The sequence below is a fragment of the Ictidomys tridecemlineatus genome, chromosome 11 (assembly GCF_052094955.1).
Source record: "Ictidomys tridecemlineatus isolate mIctTri1 chromosome 11, mIctTri1.hap1, whole genome shotgun sequence".
Lineage (NCBI taxonomy): Eukaryota > Metazoa > Chordata > Mammalia > Rodentia > Sciuridae > Ictidomys > Ictidomys tridecemlineatus.
In genome coordinates, this window is record NC_135487.1 from 52,665,992 (window position 1) to 52,688,252 (window position 22,261).

The 22,261-nt window shown below is 38.5% G+C and overlaps 1 protein-coding gene across 1 annotated transcript in view; it reads left to right on the forward strand.

Moving 5' to 3' along the window:
- Nucleotides 1–22,261, forward strand: part of Il23r (interleukin 23 receptor) — a 60,609-nt gene that overhangs the window by 8,611 nt on the left and 29,737 nt on the right. The window contains exons 4-6 of the mRNA XM_005332372.4: nt 3,433–3,556; nt 19,646–19,806; nt 21,745–21,890. Of these exons, the coding sequence (XP_005332429.2) occupies nt 3,433–3,556; nt 19,646–19,806; nt 21,745–21,890 (431 nt within the window). The remainder of the gene's footprint in view (nt 1–3,432; nt 3,557–19,645; nt 19,807–21,744; nt 21,891–22,261) is intronic.

The following is a 22,261-nucleotide window of genomic DNA, read 5'->3' on the forward strand; positions in this document are numbered from 1 at the left end:
CTGATTGAACAGCAGATCTGTATTCTTGGTTATTGAATAACCTGGCAATAAGATTTAGCAATCAGCAGATGTGACTCTCATTACTATACTCATAGGCTGTCTATATGTCGCTTCACATTATCAAAAGCTGGGCTTATTTTTATATGTATAGAGTTGCCTTTTGCAAAGTTAATTAACCACCGGGCATTTATAATCCTGAGCATTCTCTTCATATAGAATGCTGTGGAGACACATAGTCCACAAAATGACATTTGTCTTTTGTGATTGCCCAATCAATGACATTCTGTATCTGAAAGCAGAGGAAATTATTGTAATCAACAAGGAATCACACTGCAAGCAATGTTAAGAATAAGTTATGTTTCCATACCTACTTCCTTTAAAGCTCAAAAAGAACGGAAAGATTTAGTTACCCTACTTGGAACCCAATTTCTCCTCACTGTAATTCAATGTTACAACTCACCTGAATGTTTTGAAGTACTTTGGTATGCTCCTAACAGTTTTTTAAAACTGTAACATCAATTGCATTCATATAGAAAGTTAAAAAAATTTAGATTAGCAAAAACAGAAATACTTATCATCTCCATAATCCCATAATTTTACCAATAACATAATCTCTCTTTAATGATTTGGAACATGTTTTTTGAGTTTCAATCTTTTTCTCTTTCAAATGAAATCACTATATGAACTATTTTGCAACATGCTTTCTTACTTTATCATATGGTCATTGTGTAACACAGAAGTTGAATTTCAGGTAGGTTCTTTGTCTTGTGAATTTGAAGAATGAAATCCATGGACACAAGGGTGAGAGCAAAGTACAGGATGTATTAGAGTAAGAGAAAGCAGAGCTCCTGAAGAGGGAGGGGTGCCAATGGGTGTCTGTTATCTAGGGATTTTTATGGACTTGATCTGTCCCTGTAGGTGATTGGTGGGACATAGGATTTTGGACAGAGGGGCCAATCAACTCTTTTTCTATTTTGTCTTCTTCAGCAAATTTGGAGAAAAGTGATTTCTAAGCCTTAATCAGCACAAGTGTGGGGGTGGGGTCTGTTGGAGCAAGAGGAAGTACTTTTGGAGATAGGTAATATCTAAAGCTGTTAAGAAACTGTCCTCGTGGCTAGGAATAACTGGGGTAAGAAGCTTAATTTCTCAATTCTCTCTTCCTCCTTTTCTTCTCTTAGACCCTTTTTCTGACTGATTATGGGTTGCTTATCTTTCTGTTTCAATCACTTAATCAATATATTTCTAATGTCTCCCAAAGGTTCAATCCTTAAATTGTCATTTACATCATTATTTTTGGATGTATTTTTAGGAATATACTATAGCTTATTTATCCCTGTGTTGGAGTATTAATGTAGTTTCCAATACTTTAGGGGCATATATTTTTTTAACCAAATGTTTTTATACATTGGTGAATAATTCATTAAAAGCGCATTCCCTAGATATTCTTTCCATTTTTAAAGATTGTGATATGTGAAGTGCCTCCATAAAGATTGTACCAATTTGTACTCTCACTAGAAGAGCATTAGAAGATTTCCCTGAGTCCATCCCAACACTGTGTATTTACATATTTCAAAATCCTTGCCAGTTGGATAGATCTAAATGATATCTATTATTGTTTTGATTTGCAATGAGGATAGAATTCATATATTTTTATTACTTTATAAGTAACATTCTTGGTAGATGGCTTGCAGGTAAAATGAAAGAGTACACTTGTATTTAAATCTTTGGATATAACTTCAAGTGTACAAGTCTCTATCTTTATTTTTTATGGTTCCCCCAATCTTCCATTTGTCTTGTGCTCTCTGGATAATCAAGTACCCCAGACGGTATTTCCCATGTAGCCACAAACTGAGAGCCATATTTGAAAAGTGGGTATATGATTAGCACTCAATATTTCCATACTTCTTTTTTTTTAAACTTGATCTTGGTTACTTATTATTGGATGATACAATTGAAAATTCCAAATGCCATTCTGTAGTTGTTGGAAATGTATAGGCTTCAGAGGGCTGAAGGGCTGAAAAGGTGGCATCAGAACTGGCATTTTTTCCCATCCCTTGGGTTTAGTTTTTCCCTTGTTGGCTTCATTCTTAAGCAGACTTAAGGCAGCTAAAGGACTGTCCACTAAGACAAGATTGCCACCGGCAACTCAGCTCACCTGTTACTCACACAGCAATTTTAAGGCCACTGGGAAGAAAGCTGAACAGAGGTGAATGTAAGAGGAATGGAGAGTGTGCGAGAGAGAGAGGTGGGGGGTGAGATCTGTGAATACTGAACTATTTAAAAACTCTTTTTGATGTGGTCTTGGTGGCAAAACACACATAGCATAAATGTACATTTTTAGCATGTTTAAGCACCTCTTTTATAATGGTTTAAAAAAAAAAAAAGACCCTTGGAGAATTCTGATTGATCCCTGGAGTCATGTGCTCATTTCCAAGGGCATTCTCATATTAGCCAGCCTAGGTCAAGGTTTTGAGACATGAAATACATTCACATTGTTTTGCAACCATTACCCCACTCTCTTCAGAACTCTCTTCTTGCAAACTGAAACTCTTTCTCCATTAAACAGTAGCTCCCCGTTCTCCCTACCCCAGCCCCTGGATACCTCCATTCTGCTTCTTGTTTCTAATAGTTTGCTCTTCTAGATCTCTCATGTAAGTGGAATCATAAGGCGATTCTTCATTTCTGACTTTTTATTTTATTAATGTTATGTCTTCAAGTTTCATCCATGTTGCAGCATGTGTTGAAATTCCCTTCTTTTTACAGTTCAGTATTATGCCATGATATGAACACTGAACTTTTAAAGCAAGTGGGGGTATATGTCCCAGAGGGGGAGATAAGCTGCTTAAGTAGCAGGGAAAAAAAAATTGCAAAGAGCCCTTCCACAAGAGCCTAAGAACAGAGGTTTCAAGGAAGGGGTTACCAAAATGTCAAGTGCTACAGAGGTCAAGTTCAATAACAACTGACAAGAGAGAATGAGATTTGGGGAAATAGAGTCATTATTGACCTTGGCAACAGTGATTTTAATAGAATTGTGTGAGCTGAGTCCTGATTATTTGGGGCTCAAGAGTAAATGGGAAATGAAGAATAATGGACTGTTTTCAGATGTTTTGCTGTGAAGAGGAGGAGACAGATACAGTGGTAACTGAAGGAATATAGAACTTGGGAGAAGATTTTTTTTAGTGGACAAGGATTGGGGTGAATTTGACCTTGTTGGTATTGCCAAAGGAGCGGAGAACATAGTACAGGAAGAAGAGAAGCAATGTTTGATGGCAGAGTGGATTGCAAGGTGAGGAGGATGAAATGAGGAGCAGAGAGGTGCTCAGTGTTGGCTGGCCCAGTTTCCAAAATAAAACAGACAGTTCATCAGCTAACTACTTTGCAAAGAACTTTATGTTTCTTGTGGATGCTCCCAAGTGATATATTTTGTTGCAGATCCACCAGATGCTCCCAAGGAGGTCACCTGTGTCATTTATGAATATTCAGGCAACATGACTTGTACATGGAATACTGGGAATCTCACCTACATAGACACAAAATATGTGGTCTACTTGAAGAGGTAGGTTCCTTCTGAGGGGGTTCACATGTGCAGTTCCACTCCATTCAACCTGCCTTCTGCCTGCAGCAGAGATTCAAGAAATCAACTTCAATCATTAAACATATGCTCTGATTATCCCCATCTTCCTAATTATGATCAAGGAAACTAACAACACCTGTCTTGGGCCATTCATATTTTAATATCTCTGTGGGGCAGTGTATACTCTGACTTTTCTATCCTTTTTATTCATTGGTAGATAACTGGTAAATAGCACCTAATGGTGTAGCTCAGCACAGCTTTAAATTGGCTTCAATCCTAGCCCCATTCTCCTTTTAGGATTAGGACAATTTATTCAGTTCTCAAATTTGCTGATTTTTTTTTTTTTTTTTTTTTTTGGTACTGGGACTTAAACCCAGGGGCACTCAACCACTGACCTCAGCCCTATTTTGTATTTTATTTAGAGACAGGTCTCACTGAGTTGCTTAGGGCCTCACTAAGTTGCTAAGGCTGGCTTTGAACTCATAATCCTCCTGCTTCAGCCTCTGAGCTGCTGGAATTGCAGGTATGCATCCCTGCACCTAGTACTGATTCTTCAACATGGGATTCAAGTAGAACCTAATGCGTGGGTTTGTTCTAATTATATAAATGGCATTTGGCTTTTAAAGTATGTACACGAGGCCACATTCATAGTTGGCACTAGATTCACAGATGTTTTTGTCCCCACGACAAAAACTGGGCCAACTAGTACTGAGACGCTACCCAGAGGAATTCCAAACAGTTTCCCCCAAAAGAAAGGGAATGTCAATTCAGCCCCTGCAGGTTCTTGACACACATTGCAGAAGGAAATTTCAGGACATATGAAAAGAGGCACAAACAGAGAATTATTCAGGGAAACAAGCAATAGAGCAGGATGCGTGCTCGAGGGGAGAGGGACTACGGGCACTTGGGGTTCAGACGTGCTTTTGTGGTCTCAGGCTTCCTTTTTTAGAGGAAACTTTGTAAATGGTAAGCATGCATAGTACTGGGGTGGAGTCAGCTTAATGAGCTTGACTCTCTAGATCATGGAGCACAGAGCTGGGTATGGTGGTCTGTTTCTTCTCAGAATCTTTAGGTTGACATGATCTAGTTAAGAGTGCTTGGACGTTCCCTTATCATGGGTTTTTAACAGCATCTTTCTCTAGGCTTCTTTTAGTCTAAAAATATATCCTGCAAGCTAACAAGACACATTAGCACTAATTAACTGGACTTAGAATACTCTAAGATTTATTGGACTTTTTAAGTATTCTGGCCTGGAGGAAAAACAGGCCTGGGAGTGAAGGTGAGGACCTTTGTGGAATTTTTAGATTTAAATGACAGTCCCTCGTCCCTTCCCTGTTTGTCTCTGTTCTACCTATCCTTATATCTTCTATCCTACCTCAGTAGTAACCCCCAAATATGAATTTAGTGTCAGTGCAGGCCAATCAGTTTTTCTTAGGGGTGTCCAGAGCATAGGATTTTCAGTTTTAAAACTTGGAAAGTTTTGTGGGCAAACTGGGGAGAAGTTGGTAACCTTAACCATGTTTCTTGTTTTATTTATTTATTTTTAAAGAAGCAATGCCTTCTGTAGTGAATTCAAAGTATTAGTAATCCTCAAACTTTTCATGAGCTACTTATTTTTTAAAGGACTTACTGGACCCTTACTATGTGCCAAGTACTGGGGCCAAGAGCTTTATATCCATGACCTCATTTAATCCCCTATACAACCTTGTGAGATACATACAATTATTTTTCCCACTTTTATAGACAAGGTACCGAGACTTAGAGAAGTTAGGTGATATGTACAGACCCAGGCAGCCACAGAGAGGGGCAAATGGGAATTGAAACTGGGCCACCTGATGGCCTCCTTCCTGTCTTAGCGTGTTTCTGCTCAAAGGATGTGGGAGACCAGATCAAGGGCATGTTTTAGAGATGCTACCAGGTCTCACCATTAGAGAAGAGAATAACCTTCGAATCTTATTCCCTCTGTGTGTGTCTAGCTCTCTCCTGTTAGGTACGCAGAATAATTTTAACTAAATGAAAAATAAAAAGGAACACCTCTTCAAGAAATTCTGGGTAAAACCTGGACAGATTGTATAAATACATTACTAAGCCTGGGATTACCAACTGTTTGCCATGGGCAGGAAGCTCCTGCTTTTTATTCTGAGCAGGGGCTAAACAGGATGGTCAGATGTCAAAGAAACCGTGAAACCCTGGGATCAGAAGTAGACAGCAGTGATGGATAACATACAATGTGCTAAGTACTATACTCCATGTTTGTGTCTTCAATTCTCAGCTCTGCCTTGTGCGGAAACTCTTGTTCTCATTTTATAAGTAGCTTGGAGAGTAGACATTGCCCCTCCAAAGTCGTTTGGCTAAGAAGTAGGGGAGCTGGAATTCTAACAGTTGTCTCTCTGGCTCTACAGTCTGATACTTAACCTGGATCCTTGCTTTAATGCAAAGCAGTTGCTCTGAGATGCAAAGAAGTCAGGAGGACAAGAAAACTAGAGTCTCATTACCAAGTTAATTTTAGAAATGTGAAAATGAGAGGTTCCTGAGGGCAAACCCCATACTTTAAGCTCACAGAAAAGCTAGGTAATAGCAGACTAACAGAGAAAGCTTGGTAACTTAAGGACTTTTACTGTTTTATGGAAACTGGATGTATCTCACGGACTTCCTGATCTTCTTGTTCTTCTTTCCTTCCATTTTGCTCTCTTTCTCTATCTTCTATCTTATATAACAGCTTTATTAAGTATAATTCACCTACCACACAATCCACCTTATTTTAAGTATACTATTCAATGATTTTTGTTAAATCACAATGCAAAGAAAAGACCACGAACTCCAATTTTAAATCAAATTAAAACAAGCTTGTAATTCTGGCCGGGACTGTCTCTCCCGAAATCCTTGGGTTAGAGAACAGTACCCCAGCTCTCTAGGAGCATAGTTTTATAGCACAAAAAGTTACACAAAGGGGGGGGTTGCCTTGAGAACTTACAGATAACAGGATTTTTACAAGTATAATTCAAAGGCAGATAGTAGGTTAATGATCTAAATGATTCAGCATTTCAAGGTAGGGAGTAAATTTAGATCCCCACACCGGAATTTATGAAGTGCTGCTAAGGTTTCAGAGAGGGTTGTTATCTGGTCAGGGAAAGCCAGTCATGGGTGAGTTCAAGGCATGGGCAGGCATTCCAAGCGAGTTTAGAAATCGCAGTAATTTATAGTAAAACAGAAATTAACTTTTCATGACTTTGTGACAAGATGGCTCCCAATCTTATGGTGGAATTAGGCTGGGTTCATCAACTTTAGCAAATTCCTAGAGTTGTGCAACTATCACCACAGTTGATTTTAGAACATTTTCGTCATGCCAAAAAGAAACCCCATGCCCATTAGCAGTCACTTCTTATTTCTCCACAATCCTCCCAGCACCTGGCAACTACTATTTTGTTTGTTTGTTTGTTTCTGTGGATTTGTCTACTCTGGATACTTCATGTGAAAGGAATCCTACGGTAGATGGTCTTTAGTGACTGGCTTCTTCACTTAGCACAGTGTTTTCAAGGTTCATCCATGTGCAGCACGTGTCAGTACTTCAGTCCTTTTACAGCTGAATAATGTTCCATTCTAGAGTTTTATCACATTATGTTTATCCATTCATTAGTTGATGAGCATTGGATTATTTCCACACTCTGGCTACGTGAATAACATTCTATTAACATTTATACAAACATGTTTTCATTTCTCTTGGGCATATACTGAGGCATAGAATTTCTGTGTGTATATATTAACTGTTAGGGGAACTTCCAGAATGTTTTCTAAAGGAGCTGCAATATTTTACCTTCCCACTAACAATGTTTGGGGGAGGGGGTGTTCCAAAATCTCCATGCCTTTGCCAATGCTTGTTATTATCTTATTGGTTATTGTCATCCTATTAGGTACAGGTTAGTCAACTTTTTGTCACTGTGACCAAAATACCTGTCAAGGACAGCTTAGAGGGCTGGGGCTGTAGCTCAGTGGCAGAGCACTTGCCTCTCATGGTTGAGGCACTGAGTTCGATCCTCAGCACCATGTAAAAGTAAACAAAATAAAAGCATGCTGTCTTATCTACAACTAAAATAAAATAAAATCAAAGCTTAGGGGACGAAAAGTTTATTTTAGGCTCATCCTTTCAAAGGTTTCAGTAGAAGGTGGGCCAACTCTGGACCCCATGGCAGAAGGGCCTGGCTGGGAATAGCTTTTCAGCTCAAGGAGGCCAGGAAGCAGAGAGAAAGGAGAAGCCAGAGGAATAAGATATAATCCCCAAGGGCATAGTCCCAGAAATCTACCTCCTCTTGCCACACCCCATCTGCTTACAGTTACCACCCAGTATTGTAGTCCTTTCAAATTATTAATTTATCAAATGGATAAATCACTGATTAGATCAGAGCTCCCATAATTAATCATTTCACCTCTGAACATTATTAACAAAGGAAATTTTTGGCGAGACACCTCATATCCAAACCATAACAGGCTAATATTCTGGCAAACCCCACTCACCTGCCTTCTCAGGTTCCTGATAATAGAATTGCATTGTAAATTTGTGAGAGACATATCACAACTTGAGATAATATATTCATTAGACAAAATTTCAAACTTGTTAATCACCACCTAATTTCTATATAGTATCATTGAAATAGTCTCTGAGTGTTTTATGACTATTAATTATGTATTTCTTTGAGATCTTTTAATGCTTCAAAATTATATGTGTTTAAATTATTTGCCCATGGCTTTTGAAGGACACATCTATTTTATAAAGAATACCCATAGTAGTTATGAGTACTGAGGCTGTTTCAGACTCAAAAAGTCACTCAAAAAGTATATGAAGTATAGATTTACAGAAGAGAATGCATTCAGAAATAACCATGGGAAAGAGCACCAGTTAGAGTTTTATATTTTATTTCTAGTTTAGGTATCTTTTATGATGCAAATATCATAAAACCCCAGTGCAGTGCATTAGTTAGCTTTCAATTTCTGCAACAAATCTTGATATAATCAACTTGTAAGGAGAAAAGTTTATTTGGGCTCACAGTTTCAGAGGTTCCCGACCATGACCAATTAACCCTGTGGCTCCAGGCCTGTTCTGAGGCAGCAGCATATCATAGTGGAAGCATATGACAGAGCAAAACTGCTCACCTCGTTACCTCATCTCTTTCTCCTTACCCCTTCTGCCATGTGAGGATACATATATTTTTGTAGAATAATTAGCTACCTAATAACTGGAAATAAACATTTCTTACATTTCCCCCTTCACTGTCTAGTTAAATAAGTATAAGAAAAAGTCATATGTATTTTTTAAATTATCTATTCCACTGTCTTTCTATAAATTCAATAGTACAGGTTGAACATTTCTAATTTGAAAATCGAAAATCTGACATGCTCCAAAATCTGAAACTTTCAACATTCCAACATAATATCTCAAGTGGGAAATTCCACATCATGAAAATTTGTTTCATGTACAAAATAATTTTTTAAAAATTGTATAAAATTACCTTCAGTTGTATACACAAAAGTTTTATGAAATATAAATGAATTTCATGTTTAGACTTGGGTCCCTTAGCCAAGATATCCTATATATATATACACAAATATTCTAAAATATGAAAAAATTCACAAATCCAATACTTCCAGTTCTAAGCATTTTGGGTAAGGCGTGTTCAACCTGTAAACTGTAACTGAACTCTGACAAACCTAACCAAATTTTGAATTGATGGAGTCCAGATTAATGAGATTTTATCATATTTTAAAGAATGGGAAAAATTATCATAAGAATGAACATTTTCCTCCAGCATATTAAAAGCATGAGTTCCTGTAAGCACAGACAAATCAGAAAAGGAAACACACATCTATTCATCTTCCAATTAATGAAAAACAAACTCATGAGTTGAAAGCAACTAGAGAAAGAAAAAGTCAATTTCATTAGCAAACTACCAAGAAGATCTTTTCTCTCAAGGAAAAAGTTGACTTAGAATGAATGTTGTGGTTAAGGTAGTTGGTACAGTATCAGGTCAAAGGCTCTCCCAGATCCTGGGGTGCTGGGGTATTTTCCACTTGGGCAGGTAGGGAGAGATCAGCATTGGCAAGGTTTCACTTCCAACTTGTGTGGTTCTGTGTTCCCGTAAGGTCACATAGAGAAACCTGTCACCTTAGCCCACACACTGGTTTCACCCAGTGGCATACAAGTGGGGATCCCTCTTTGGCAGCAAAGGGGCCATCAGGGCCTCCTGGTGTTGGGTTGAAGTGTTAAGTAGAAGAATTACATCTATGTTGCTTCAAGAGCTTTCTCCCCACCATCCAGCTTCTTTGTGGTGGCTTTATCAGATACAGCCGCATGGCTATTCCCATACCTTCCTCTTCCTCTTGTTTGCTGAGTAGTCAGGGGTGGTGATAGAAAGAAATTAAACTTGCTTATTGGCGTCTACCTCCTGCTCTCCCACTATCCTCAGCAGCTTCATGTACGTGTGCTCTTTCTTTATCTTAGGAATTCATGCAGTGTCTCCTGCAGTGCCTTCTACTTGATAAATATTTTTTTTTTGCACAGAAATGAATGGATGACACTCCATTCTGTTCCATGCAAGTCAGTTTAGCAAATATTCATTTAATATTTCATGTCTTCCTGGCACCATGTTAAACTGTAGAGACAAAAACAAAAGACAAAGCAAAACAAACAAACAAAAAAAAGATACACACCATCTCTGTGCTTGACAAGCTTATACATTTTTACAAGGCCACCAATGGGGGAATTTCAGGTACCATGGAAGACCAATAGGGCAAATATTTTTAGATTAGATGCCATTTTATTTACTTTCTAATTTTTAACTTTCTTTCTTTCTTTTTTTTTTTTTTTTTTTTGTATCAGGAATTGGGGCTTAACTATGAAGCTACCTTCCCAACCCTTTTTATTTTTTATTTTGAGACAGGGTTTTGCCAAGTTGCTGAGGCTGGCCTGGAACTTGTGATCCTCCTTCCTCAGCCTCCAAGTCACTGGAACTACAAGCATGTGTTACCATGCCTGGCTTAGATTGGATATCATTTTAGACCCTTAAATTCAGTTGCCTACTCTACCAGTTCATAAGGGCTGCTTATAGTTGCCACATCTTCTTCTCCGCATATTTATTTCTAACAAGCAGAATTCTTAGATATGATCCCAAACATTTATAAGACTGTGGTGTTAGGTTTCAGTAATTCTTTCAGGATTCAATAAGCAGTTCATATTTTAAAATCCATTTCCTCACCAATTATGAGCCCAGAGAGCTGAGACTGTAGAAAAATACAACTTTGTTCCTTTTTGTAACCACTAATCTCAACTGGGTCCAGAGAGCAGCACACTAGTCTTCTACATTTCACTGCCCAAGTCAAGCCCCAGCTAAGCCAGACAATCTTCCCTTCTTTAACCTCTATTGATGATTTGCTTCCTATTTTACTGAGAAAATGAGACCAATGAGAAATACCACAACTTCCCTCATCTATGTAAACTCTGACATCTGTACCCACAGACTTAATCTTTTGTTCTGTTACTCTGGATAAACCATCCTTGTGGTTCCTCCCCACTTGTGTACTGGATCTGCCTACTGGAGGACATTGCTCCAACCATTTTCCTCTTTTGTCTGCATCATTACCTTCTCTATCTTGACTGGGTCATTCCCATCAGCTTTTGAGCATCTACAGCATCTACTCTTTGGAAAAATGCAATATTCCCTAAATGCCTCCCCAACACCATACTATTTCTCTGCTTCCTTTTATGACAGAAATCCTCCAAAGAGCTGTCTCTACTGTCTCCATTTTGTCCCCTCTCATTCTTTCTTTGGTCCTTTCTCACCTTCATTCACCACTCCACTGAAATAGCTCTTATCAAAGTTGCTAAGGTTGGGGCTGGAGTTGTGGCTTAGTGGTAGAGCACTTGCTTAGCACACAGAGACTCTGGGTTTGATCCTCAGCACCACATAAATAAATATTGTGTCAATCTACAACTAAAAAAAATCTTTTTTAAGTCACTAAGGGTTTCTGCATTGCCAAACCCAATGGTATATTCATACCCTTATCTCATCTACCAGGAGCACTTACCTTGGCTCTTCACTTTCTTTTGGCTTTCATAGCACCTGCTCCCTTTTGCTTCTTCTTGCTGAGTGCTTTTTGTCAGTCTCTTTTTCTGATTCCTCTTCATTTCCAGTAAAGTAATAAAAGACCCAGAGCTCTGCCCTAGGACCTCCTATTATCTTTATCTACATTCATTACTTTAAATATCTCATCCAAATTTATGGCATAAAACTCCCCAATTTATATGTCCAGTCCAAATATCTCTCCTGGGCTACAGCTGCTATATATCTTAACATCTCTTTTAGCATTTCCTCTTAGGCATTCAAAAGGTATCACAAAGTTACCATTTTCTAAACCAAACACCAGTTTCCTCTCCCCAGATTTGCTGATTCCATCTTAGTAAACCACATGTCTATCCTTAGCATTATTTATATAAAAATGATTGGAGTCCTCCTGGATTTCTATCTTGCCTTTCATCTAATTGAGCACCATAATCTTGTGGATCTACCTTGTAGATATCTGACATCTTCTCACCACTGGACTGCAGTCTTAGGCCAAGCCGTGTCACCTCTCACCCAGTCAATCCAGGAGCTTCCTAACTGGTTCCTTATTCTCTGCCTTGTCCTATGTAGTTCCTTTGTTACTGATTTTTGAGCCCAAAGACTGCATTCTTTTTCTTTCGAGGAATTGTAGAGTCAATGAGAAGACTGAGAATCACTGAGCAGTGAAAGAGACTTTTATTCTTGGTCAAGAATAGGAGAAGTAGAAGATAAACTTGAAAATCAACTTCTCCCTGCTCATGGCCAGAAGGTTATATCAACAGGGTAAAAGAAATGAGGAACAGAGACAGGTTAATAGGGTGGAGGACTATTCATGTATTTTATTGTAATAAAGTTAGAGATTGTCAAGGGGTCACTTTGGCAGCCATCTTAGATCCAACCTGTTTTGGCCAGCCCACCAGAAGCGGAACTGACCTTCAGGCATGCTGTCCTCAAAGAGGGCAGAGTTAGGGTGGGCAGAGTTAGGTCGTCTAGGCAGTAGAAGACAAAGGCTGGTAACACCTTATTCACAAGTAGATAATCTTTTTTATAGGCATCTAAGATCTTATCACCCTTATCACCCTTCTCCTTGGAACATCTCTTTTCAGAAATCAAAGCCAGAATACTTCCTTGTCTCTACATGCCTTTTAAATACCTCCCTCCTGGAGAATTCTTTGTTCTCATGTCTAATCCCTTTCCCGCTCCCTCCATCTGAAACCTCATCGACCTCTTTTGGTATTCCTTGAGCAGGCCAAGCAAAGGTCCTGCCTCACCGTGTTGCGGAAAGCTCGGTCCTTGTCCTCAGTGCCAATCCAATAATGAAGATACAGTTTTGAGAAAAAAGGAAAAAGAAAGTTTACTGCTTTGCTAGCAAAGGAGAAACAGGGGACTCCTACCCCAAAGACTGTGATTCTGCCCATTAGTAGAAATAAGGGGCTTTTATAACAGGTGACTCAAAGGCTACATTCCGTGTGTTCCCTGTTGGAGTTGTGATTCACTTGTTAATTTGGGAGATAGATATTCATTTCTGAGATCTTCTGGTGCCGTCCCCAAAGTCTGGATAATTTCATTCCTAAGGTGGTTGTGTACTCAGGGACAGATAACTCTGCCTAGAATAGGGAAGAAAGGTAATCCTGTTTCCCCTGAGATTTAGGGGGTGGGGGGGCGGAGATTAGGGAGGAGCAGGAAGAGAGGAAGAGAAAGAAACATGTCCGTTTTCATAATAAGTTGCAGTGGCAGAGCAGCAAGGGCTATGTTCAAGGCATAAGGTGGGACACTGTAAAGAGGGCCCTTGACTATTACCTAAAATGCCCTTCCTCCCAAGAGCCACAGTGTTTGTTCCTTTACTGATCTAATGTCACTTTCTCAAACGGGCCTTACCTCTTCTCCCTAAATATATAAATCCACACCCTTACCCCCAGAACTTTCTAGCACCTTTATTTGGCCTTATTTTTCTTCAGAACATTTACCATCTCAGAGTATCTTATACATATTTGTTTCACCAGAATGTGTACTTCATGAGAATTGCAACTTCATCTGTTTTGTTTTTGTTTTGTTTTTTTTGTAGCCCCCGTGTATAAAGATGTCCTTGGAATATAGTTAGTGTTAGATAAATGTGTGTTGAATGAGTGATTAACTATAAACAGATGATGTTATTCATCACTATTGCCATAATTTGACAGTGTTTATTGAAAATTATTAATTAGGATCAGGGCTAGGTGCATGGGGAATATCTGAAAACCAAATCAATTCCCTTCAAAGAGTAATCTGCTATGCATTAGCACACATACACAGAAAGAAATAGAGAAATTTAAAAACTTTTCTGTGAGTCATTTTTTTTTTTTTTTTGTCACCATGACAAAATACCTGAGAAAAACAGCTTAGAGAAGGAAAGAGTTATTTTGGCTCTTGGGTCAGAGGTTTCCGATCCATGGCCAACTGGATCCATTGCTATAGGCCATATAGCAGAGCTGCTTACCTCATGGCATGGGTAGGAGTGGGGGTGGGATGCAAGCACCAGGAACAAGATAGAACCTTCCAGGGCATGTCCCCACTGAGCTACTTCCTCCAACTAGGCCCACCTTCTATAGTTTCCATCATCTCTTAATAATGTCAGCAAATTAATCCATCAGTAGATTAATCCACTGATGAGGTTAGAGTTCCCCTGTGAGCCACTCACTTCTCTGAAGTTTCTCCTCTGAACACTGCTGCATGGAGAACCAAGCCTTCAACACGTAAGCCTTTGGGAAATATTCCAGATCTAAACCACAACAACTTTGTGATGTATAGTTCTGTGAGCAATCAAGGACAAACCAGAGTGTTCTTTCCTACTTTCTACTCCCAGCACAATGTTTTGACACCACATCTGTAGTGGAGGAGGCTTCTTTCCTTATACCAACTCTCTCCCCAGCAGAGCCAGGTGGGTGTTCTCCAATTCCATTTTGACACCACCTATGTTGGAGATAACACCAGATCATTCCCAGAAGGCTGATGCCCCCACTTCAGATGCCAGTCAAAAGCCCCGAGTCCTGACCTGTGCTTTTTTTTTTTTTTTTTTTGGTACCAGGGATTAAACTCAGGGGCACTTAACCACTGAGTCACATCCCCAGCCCTATAGGCCATATAGCAGAGCTGCTCACCTCATGGCATCACCCCACTCCTCCCCATGCCATGAGGTGAGCAGCTCTGCTATATGGCCTATAGCAATGGTCTCACTGAGTTGCTTAGGACCTCTCTCTTGCTGAGGCTGGCTTTGAACTCATGATCCTCTTGCCTCCCAAGTCACTGGGATTACAGGTGTGCACCACTGCACCTGGCTTTGACCTATGCTTTTGACTGGCTAAAAATCAGGGTTTCCAGGATACCCTCCTCAGCTTTAATTTATTATTGTGACTTACAGAACTCAGGGTCATGCTTTACTTAATATCCTTTACTATTATAAAAGTATTACAAAGGATATGGATGAATAGCCACATGGAAAAGATGCAATAAAGATATCTGAGAAGGTATATGGAAGCTCCACCGTTGGCCTTTGGTTATCTACTTGGCCATTGGTTATCTACGGAGCCTTCAGCCCTGCTCCCTTCCCCAGAGGTGGGAGGTATGGAGGGGTTGCTGAAAGCTCCAGCCTCTCATCTTTGATGTCCCTTGGTGGGTCCCCTATCCCTGCCCCCATAACCAGCCTCCCTCCTGAAGCTGCCCAGGAGCACCCTCTTCAGTCATCTCATTAGCACACAGGAAGACACTTATTACTTTAGAAATCTCAAGGGTTTCAGGAGCTATGTTCCAGAAACCAAGCCGAGATCAAATATGCACAGTATTTACCACATCACAATATCATGATAGTTCTAAGGTATAATCCGTCATTATTAGAGTCTTGGAGTCTTCAATTAAAACACTGCTTTGTGGTCTAGGTGCTAACATGGGGAAGAATTTAAAAGCAGAATTAAATCACCTAGTAACCGAAGTTAATGTCAATTTGAGAATACATTTCCATTTTGACTTGAAGTCTTCATATGTGTGATAAAAGAATTAGCCACAAACCAATTAAGAACATGGATGTGGTTTTTCTCTAACTGGAAAATATTCAAAGGTGCCCCACTTACCTATTACCCATAGTTGTCATTTCCTTATTTTCACATTTGAATTCTTATTTAATATAAGGTTAGCATATCTTCTAATAAGTTCTCTGTTAGTGGGGCCTAGCAGCCATTTGAACCTAAGTCTGTCTTTAAAACCGAAGCCCTGTTAGTGTATTTATGCTCCCTTTTATTTCATAAAGAATACAAGGCAGTTATATAAACAAGGCATAATTTAATTTTATTTTGTGGAATAGGGTTCTCTATCACTGAGCTATATCCCCTCCTTTTTATTTTTTTATTTTGAGATAGGGTTTCACTAAGGCTGGCCTTCAACTTGTGACCCTCCTGCCTCAGCCTCCTGGCTGGGATTACAGGTGTGCACCATTATACCCAGCCATAGTTTAACTTTAGATACAAACAATAGCCTTCTGCTCCTTGCTTTTTTTTCTCATTTACTCATTTATTCAGGATAACAACAACGCTACTCTATCATCCTTATTTTACAGATGATTAAACTGAAGTGTATAGTGGTTAAGTAACTTGCCCCAAGTCCTACAACTTATCAAAGGGCCTAGCAGGCATTTGAAATTAGGGCTATCTCTAAAACCCAAGCCCTATGTTTTTAATTACCATGATATGTCTTTCTTATTACCCCATGGCATTGGTAGTCACCTCACTGCTGGTGTGAGGAAAGAGGCAGTACTGGAAAATGCACTTGAACTTGACTTAAGGGCACAAGAATAGTTGTTGTACCTGCAAGTATGTAGCCCCTTCCCAAACCCAAAGGACTGTCAACCTGAGAGGTTGTCTTGCTCCTCTATAGATAAAGATTGATTTAATTTCTGAAGCATTTTAATTCATAGATGACTTTGTTGGTGGTAGCCTAAGGCAAAAATGTCATTTGAATTCTGAAAGATGTAAGTGGCTGGGAGACTGTGGGGCTGAAGAAATTTGAGATTACTGAAAAGAACACAGTAGTAACAGGACCCAGAGTGGAAGGAACCCTAGGGATGAGATGATAGTGATTTTCAAGTTTATCTTCCCCACAGATCTTATCAAGCCAGTCTCCTGGGACAGAGAACAATTGACAGTGTTAGGTAAAGAAATAGGGTTGGAGCTGCTTCCGTCCCACAAACACCATAATTAGAACAATACAAAGACCATGCACAGTTCTGGGGACCAAAATGGAGCAAATTAAATTCCATTCATGTATGATTTTGTCAAAATAAGCCCAACTATTATGTATAGCTATAATTCAATAATAAAAACATTTTTAAAAAATAAAAAAAAGAAGACCAAAAAAAAAGGACCATGCACAGGACCTGTGATCAAAGATGATATGCAAATTTGTGAAATATTTCCACTCATTAAAAGTAAGAATTTAGGATACTCAGTTTTCACTGTTTTTCAAATTCCAAGGCCATTTTTCTTCTAAATTAGTATATATGTATAATTAGATTTCACAGAGTAATACAATTAGAAGTCTATAAATAATGTGTCAAATGGATAATATAAAGCCTAAACTATCACCATAGCTCCCCAAACAGGCAGGAAAGATAAAATAAGAATATTTTGAAGCATGCTTACCCTTCTTGGTAACTGGTTGGCTCTTACAAGTAACAGAAAGTTATTAAGAATGGTGACGTAAGAAATAAGGACAGCATGAATTTTCCACGGATGAAGAAACTGGCAACAGGTATTGATTTGCAAGAAAAAATAACAGAGTTGGTTAATATACTCTAGTTCTGGTCCCAGTCCTCCTAGTCAGAACACAGATATGTGAGAGCCATGTATGTGGAATAGACTCGGAATGTTGCGGGGGGGTGGGGGGTGGGGGGGTCAGAAGAGAGGGGAACCCAGATGAAGGGTTGCAGGGACAAGAAGTCACTAAGTGAGAAAAAGATGGAGGAGCTTAAACCCGGAAGACCGAGTTCACACAGCTGGGGGCAGTATGAATGTGAAGTAATCAGGAGGGACAAATACTAAAATCATGACTCAGAGAATTTCAGTGTTGGAAAGGATGCCATGTTAAGAGTGATCTCTTGGGAAAAGCAAAATTCACAGCAAAAGGATTAAAGACCAAGTAGAAGTGATAACTTGGATGTAGTTACCTAAGATATAAAAACTGAATAAGAAGTTTAAGAAGAGGAAATCTAAAGAGTTGGTAGTTGAAAAGTTTCAAGAAATGTAAATAAAGGAAGTTCACTGAAAACATTTTCATGCTACAAATGGATCTGATTATAGACAAGAGTTGTTGGGGTTTTTTTGAGTCTGAGGGGGCCCAACATTTAATCTCTGCAGACATCCCTTATGAGTTCTAAATCAACTGAGAAAAAAAACAAGGAATAAGCAGATGAAACTCAACATATTAAAACATTTCACTTAAAATATTGGATTTAATAGTTAAATAATTTATTTCAAATATCCAAATAATTTGGAATACTTAAATATTGAATGATATCTATTGCCAAGAACTGTGAAGTCTTCTCTTCCTGGTTCAGCTTGGGTATGTGGCCACAGTGAGCTTTCTAATACTGATCCTCCTAAAATAGACAGGTTTACCTTGTCCCCATCACAGTCTTGCTCCTCTATTCTTCCAGAGATGGGAGAAGCAGACCAGAGCAGCCCATCCCCAGGGTGGCTCCCAAGAGAAGGAGAGAGGAAGGGACTGAGCGGCACATGCCTGGTGGGTCTCCATCCCTGAAGAGGCTGAGTAGAGTTACTCCCATCTCCCAGAGGCAGGGAGGAGACCAGGTGGGGCCGGGGTTTAAGGACAATTGATCATCACAGAAAACACAGAAGGAGAGAAGAAACAATTTTCCAGCACTCTCTTTTCCACTGCTTGACCTCGTATCCCCTAAAAATATCATGTGATTGTTTGGGAGTAGAGATTTTAAAACAGGTTCAAACTTTCTGTCCAAAGACAGTGTCAGTTAATCTAATTTTAAATTTTAGCCTGAATGTATAACATGTGGAATTTCCAAGTTGAAATGGCCCGTTAGAGATCTTCAGTCATTCAATTATATACTTAAGATATAATTTGAAATGACATTTAATATTTATCTCTACCCTCTATTCTTTTTATTTTATTTATTCTTTTTAGTTGTACATGAAAATAGAATGTATTTTGATATAGAATACATACATGGAGAGTAACTTCCTATCCTTGTAGTTCCCATTCCCATTCTTCCAATGATGTAGAGTTACACCATTTTTGAACATGGAAAAGTCATCCTCACCCTTCACCCTACTCCTGGCAGAAATGTCTGACTTCAGAATCCCTTTACTGAACCCGTGCAACCCTTGCTCCAAGGGACAGCTCTTCTATTCCAAGCCATGTCAGGACTGACTTGATCGATGGGCACAGTAGGCACACTACCTGTGCCTCACATGCTCTTTGGGAGTCCATGAAAATATTTAATTTCCTTTAAAATCGAAAGAGAAAAATGAACTGTTAGGTTAAATGTTTTAATATATAATAATAATATATTTGTCTATATCGACAGTTTTAAAATAATAATCTGTGAATATAAGCATGTGTATGTATGCATGTATACATGTATATATGTGTATTTATATGTATTTTATATATTTCTATTTACACAGACTTTTTTTAATGGAGAAAAAAAGGTCTTATGAAGGCCAAAGTGTTTAGATCCAAATGAAGTCATAACGTGGCCCTTGCCAGATTTGAATTTGTTTTTAAAAATTCAGAAAATGAAATCAAATTTGCTTAATATCAGTAAAAGATTATATATCTGAAAGCAGATTTTAAAGGGTGGCATCAAAAACTTTGGGATGTGGGATGGAGCCCCAGGACTACCTGCCCAAAAAAAAAAAATCTGAAAAAATGAGTTCAAACTGAATAGAAGTTGGTGATTTTTTTTCTTCTTTTTTTCAAGTTTAGAGACAGAAGAAGAGCAACAGTATCTTGCCACAAACTGTATTAACATCTCCATGGACTCACTGCAAGCAGGCAGGCAGTATTTGGTTTGGGTTCAAGCTGCAAATGCATTAGGCGCGGAGGAGTCAGAACCACTCCAGATCCATCTGGATGATATAGGTAAAGAATAAGCAATCCATAGTGTCTTTAATAACAGACAACTACTTGTGCTGACCTAGTCAATGAAGTCTAGATCTGAAAGAAGATTCTGCATATCGTGATGGATAAAATAGAAATCATCCGTAATTCCTCCCCAAAGCAACTTGGAGATGAAAGTTGCCAACAGCAAGCCAACCATGCTGTTATACACCCTTCCTGTCTGGTTTCTGCTTAGGTGTATGTGCTTACAGTTCACATACATGTATGTGAATTGTGCTTACAGTTCTATTGGGAACTTCCTTTTTCCAAGTGTTCTTCTAAGGGCCAGGGACAGTAAGATAGACAAGGAATGTGCTCTGTAATAATTTGCAATCTACCAAGGAGGAGAAACAAGGATTACAATAAATTATGATGTGTCTTATATTGTGAGAAGTACAGCATACTAGGAAGTCATACTCTACACACTATCTGGGGCTTACCTGGGGGATTTTGTTTTCATCTTTACATATTATAAAATACAATGACAATTACAGCAAATTTTATAGACATCCATAAGCTGACAGTCAGATATAACAAATGTTAGAATGTTTTGCTTCAGATAATTTTAGATCCTACTTCTTTTACATAAAATATATAATAAACATTTCTATCAACTTCATCTACAATATTATTTTTAGTGTTGTCTGAGTGTAGCATAGTTTAATCCTTTCTTGTGGAGGCTTATGGTTTTTTCAATTTTTTACCATTATAAACTATATTACCATGAATACCTTGTTGCTAAATTTTTACATGATTCTTTATTATTTTCTAAAGATAGATTCCAAAAAGTGGGGCTGGGGTTGTGTCTCAGTGATAAAGTGCTTGCCTAGCACATGTGAGACACTGGGTGCAATCCTCAGCACCACATAAAAATAACTAACTAAATAAATAAAAGTATGGAAAAGCATACAGTACTTATACATTAAAAAAATTCAAAAAATAATCATCCTTAAGCTTCTTACGATTATACCCAAGTCCTAAAATCAGAATGCAGAGTATCAAGTATGAATTGCTCTGCCTTTAAAGATCCTAGCACTAATGATTCCTGTGGTTATTAAGGATAACTTCAATAAGCTAACACTTACTGAGCATCTCCTCATGTGCTAATTGCTTTTACATCCTATTTTGTAGAAGATATTATAATTCATACATAAGGAAAGCAAGGCTTGGTGGCATTAAAAATTTTTAGACTACAGAGCTAGGGAATGCTTAATTCCAATCTTCTTGAATCCTGTCCTTAGACTTTATGATAATTATTTTTAAAAAATCATAATGTGTCTTAAAACTTTCCTGCTGAATGGCCTATGGGATGGGAAGCCTTCTCTTAGGGTACCACACAGGTAGATTCTCTTTGGGCATGACTGCAGTCTTCTATAGCAAGTAATATCTCAACTTCTCAACTAACCACAACAAGCTCAGATAACTAGATTGTCTAAGAATCTGTCCCATGCGCTGAATACTGGATTTGACTATGGGGATGAACAACAGAGCCATTTCTTTGTATATTCTTGGAGTTGTAGTTCTCTTGACCATGATCTACATGTTTTTGCAAGTTTGCATTTTGAGGTAGAATGCAATAATATATCCTTTTTTTGAAAGCAGATTCCTCTTGATGGATTAATGAAGTAGAAAGGCTGTTATGTCTGGTGCCCTTTTTAGGAATAATTATAGCCAGTAAATGATAATTCTAAATTATGACCAGGAGTAGTATTACTGTTGTTGTTATCATTTTGATCTTAATATCATCTCACCTGTTTATTGAACACCTATTGTGTTTCACACACTTAACATACATATCATATTTAATTTTGGAAACAAGCATATATGATAGTACTGTCCCATTTTATAGATGAGGAGAAGTGATAAAAATTTCTCCCTAGGCCAATTTCTCAATTCCTAAGATTTTGTTTCCTTTTCTAGTGATTCCTTCTGCATCCATCATCTCAAGAGCTGAAACTATAAATGCTACAGTAGCCAAGACCATAATTCACTGGAATAGTGAAACAACAATTGAAAAGGTTTCCTGTGAAATGAGACATAAGGCTACAACAAACCAAACTTGGAATGTAAGCTAAATTTTCATTATTCTTTAGCATGTGAGTGAATGGTTTAAAAGAAAAGCCACCTCCCAGTATTCACAGTGGACTTATGAGTGATTTATTTTACATTTTCTGATTATTTGTGTGGTTTTCAAACTACTCTAGTTTTTGTTTTTGTGTGGTTTGGTTTGGATTTTTTGGTACTGGGGATTGAACCCAGAGGTGCTTTCCTACTGAGCTATATCCCCAGCCTTTTTAAATTTTATTTTGAGACAGGTTCTCAATAAGTTGCTGAGGCTGGCCTCAAGTTTGTCATCCTCCTGCCTCAGCCACTGGAGTCACTGGGATTATAGTGCTATCTCACTGGGCTCAAGCCACTCTAGCTTTAATAATGATTG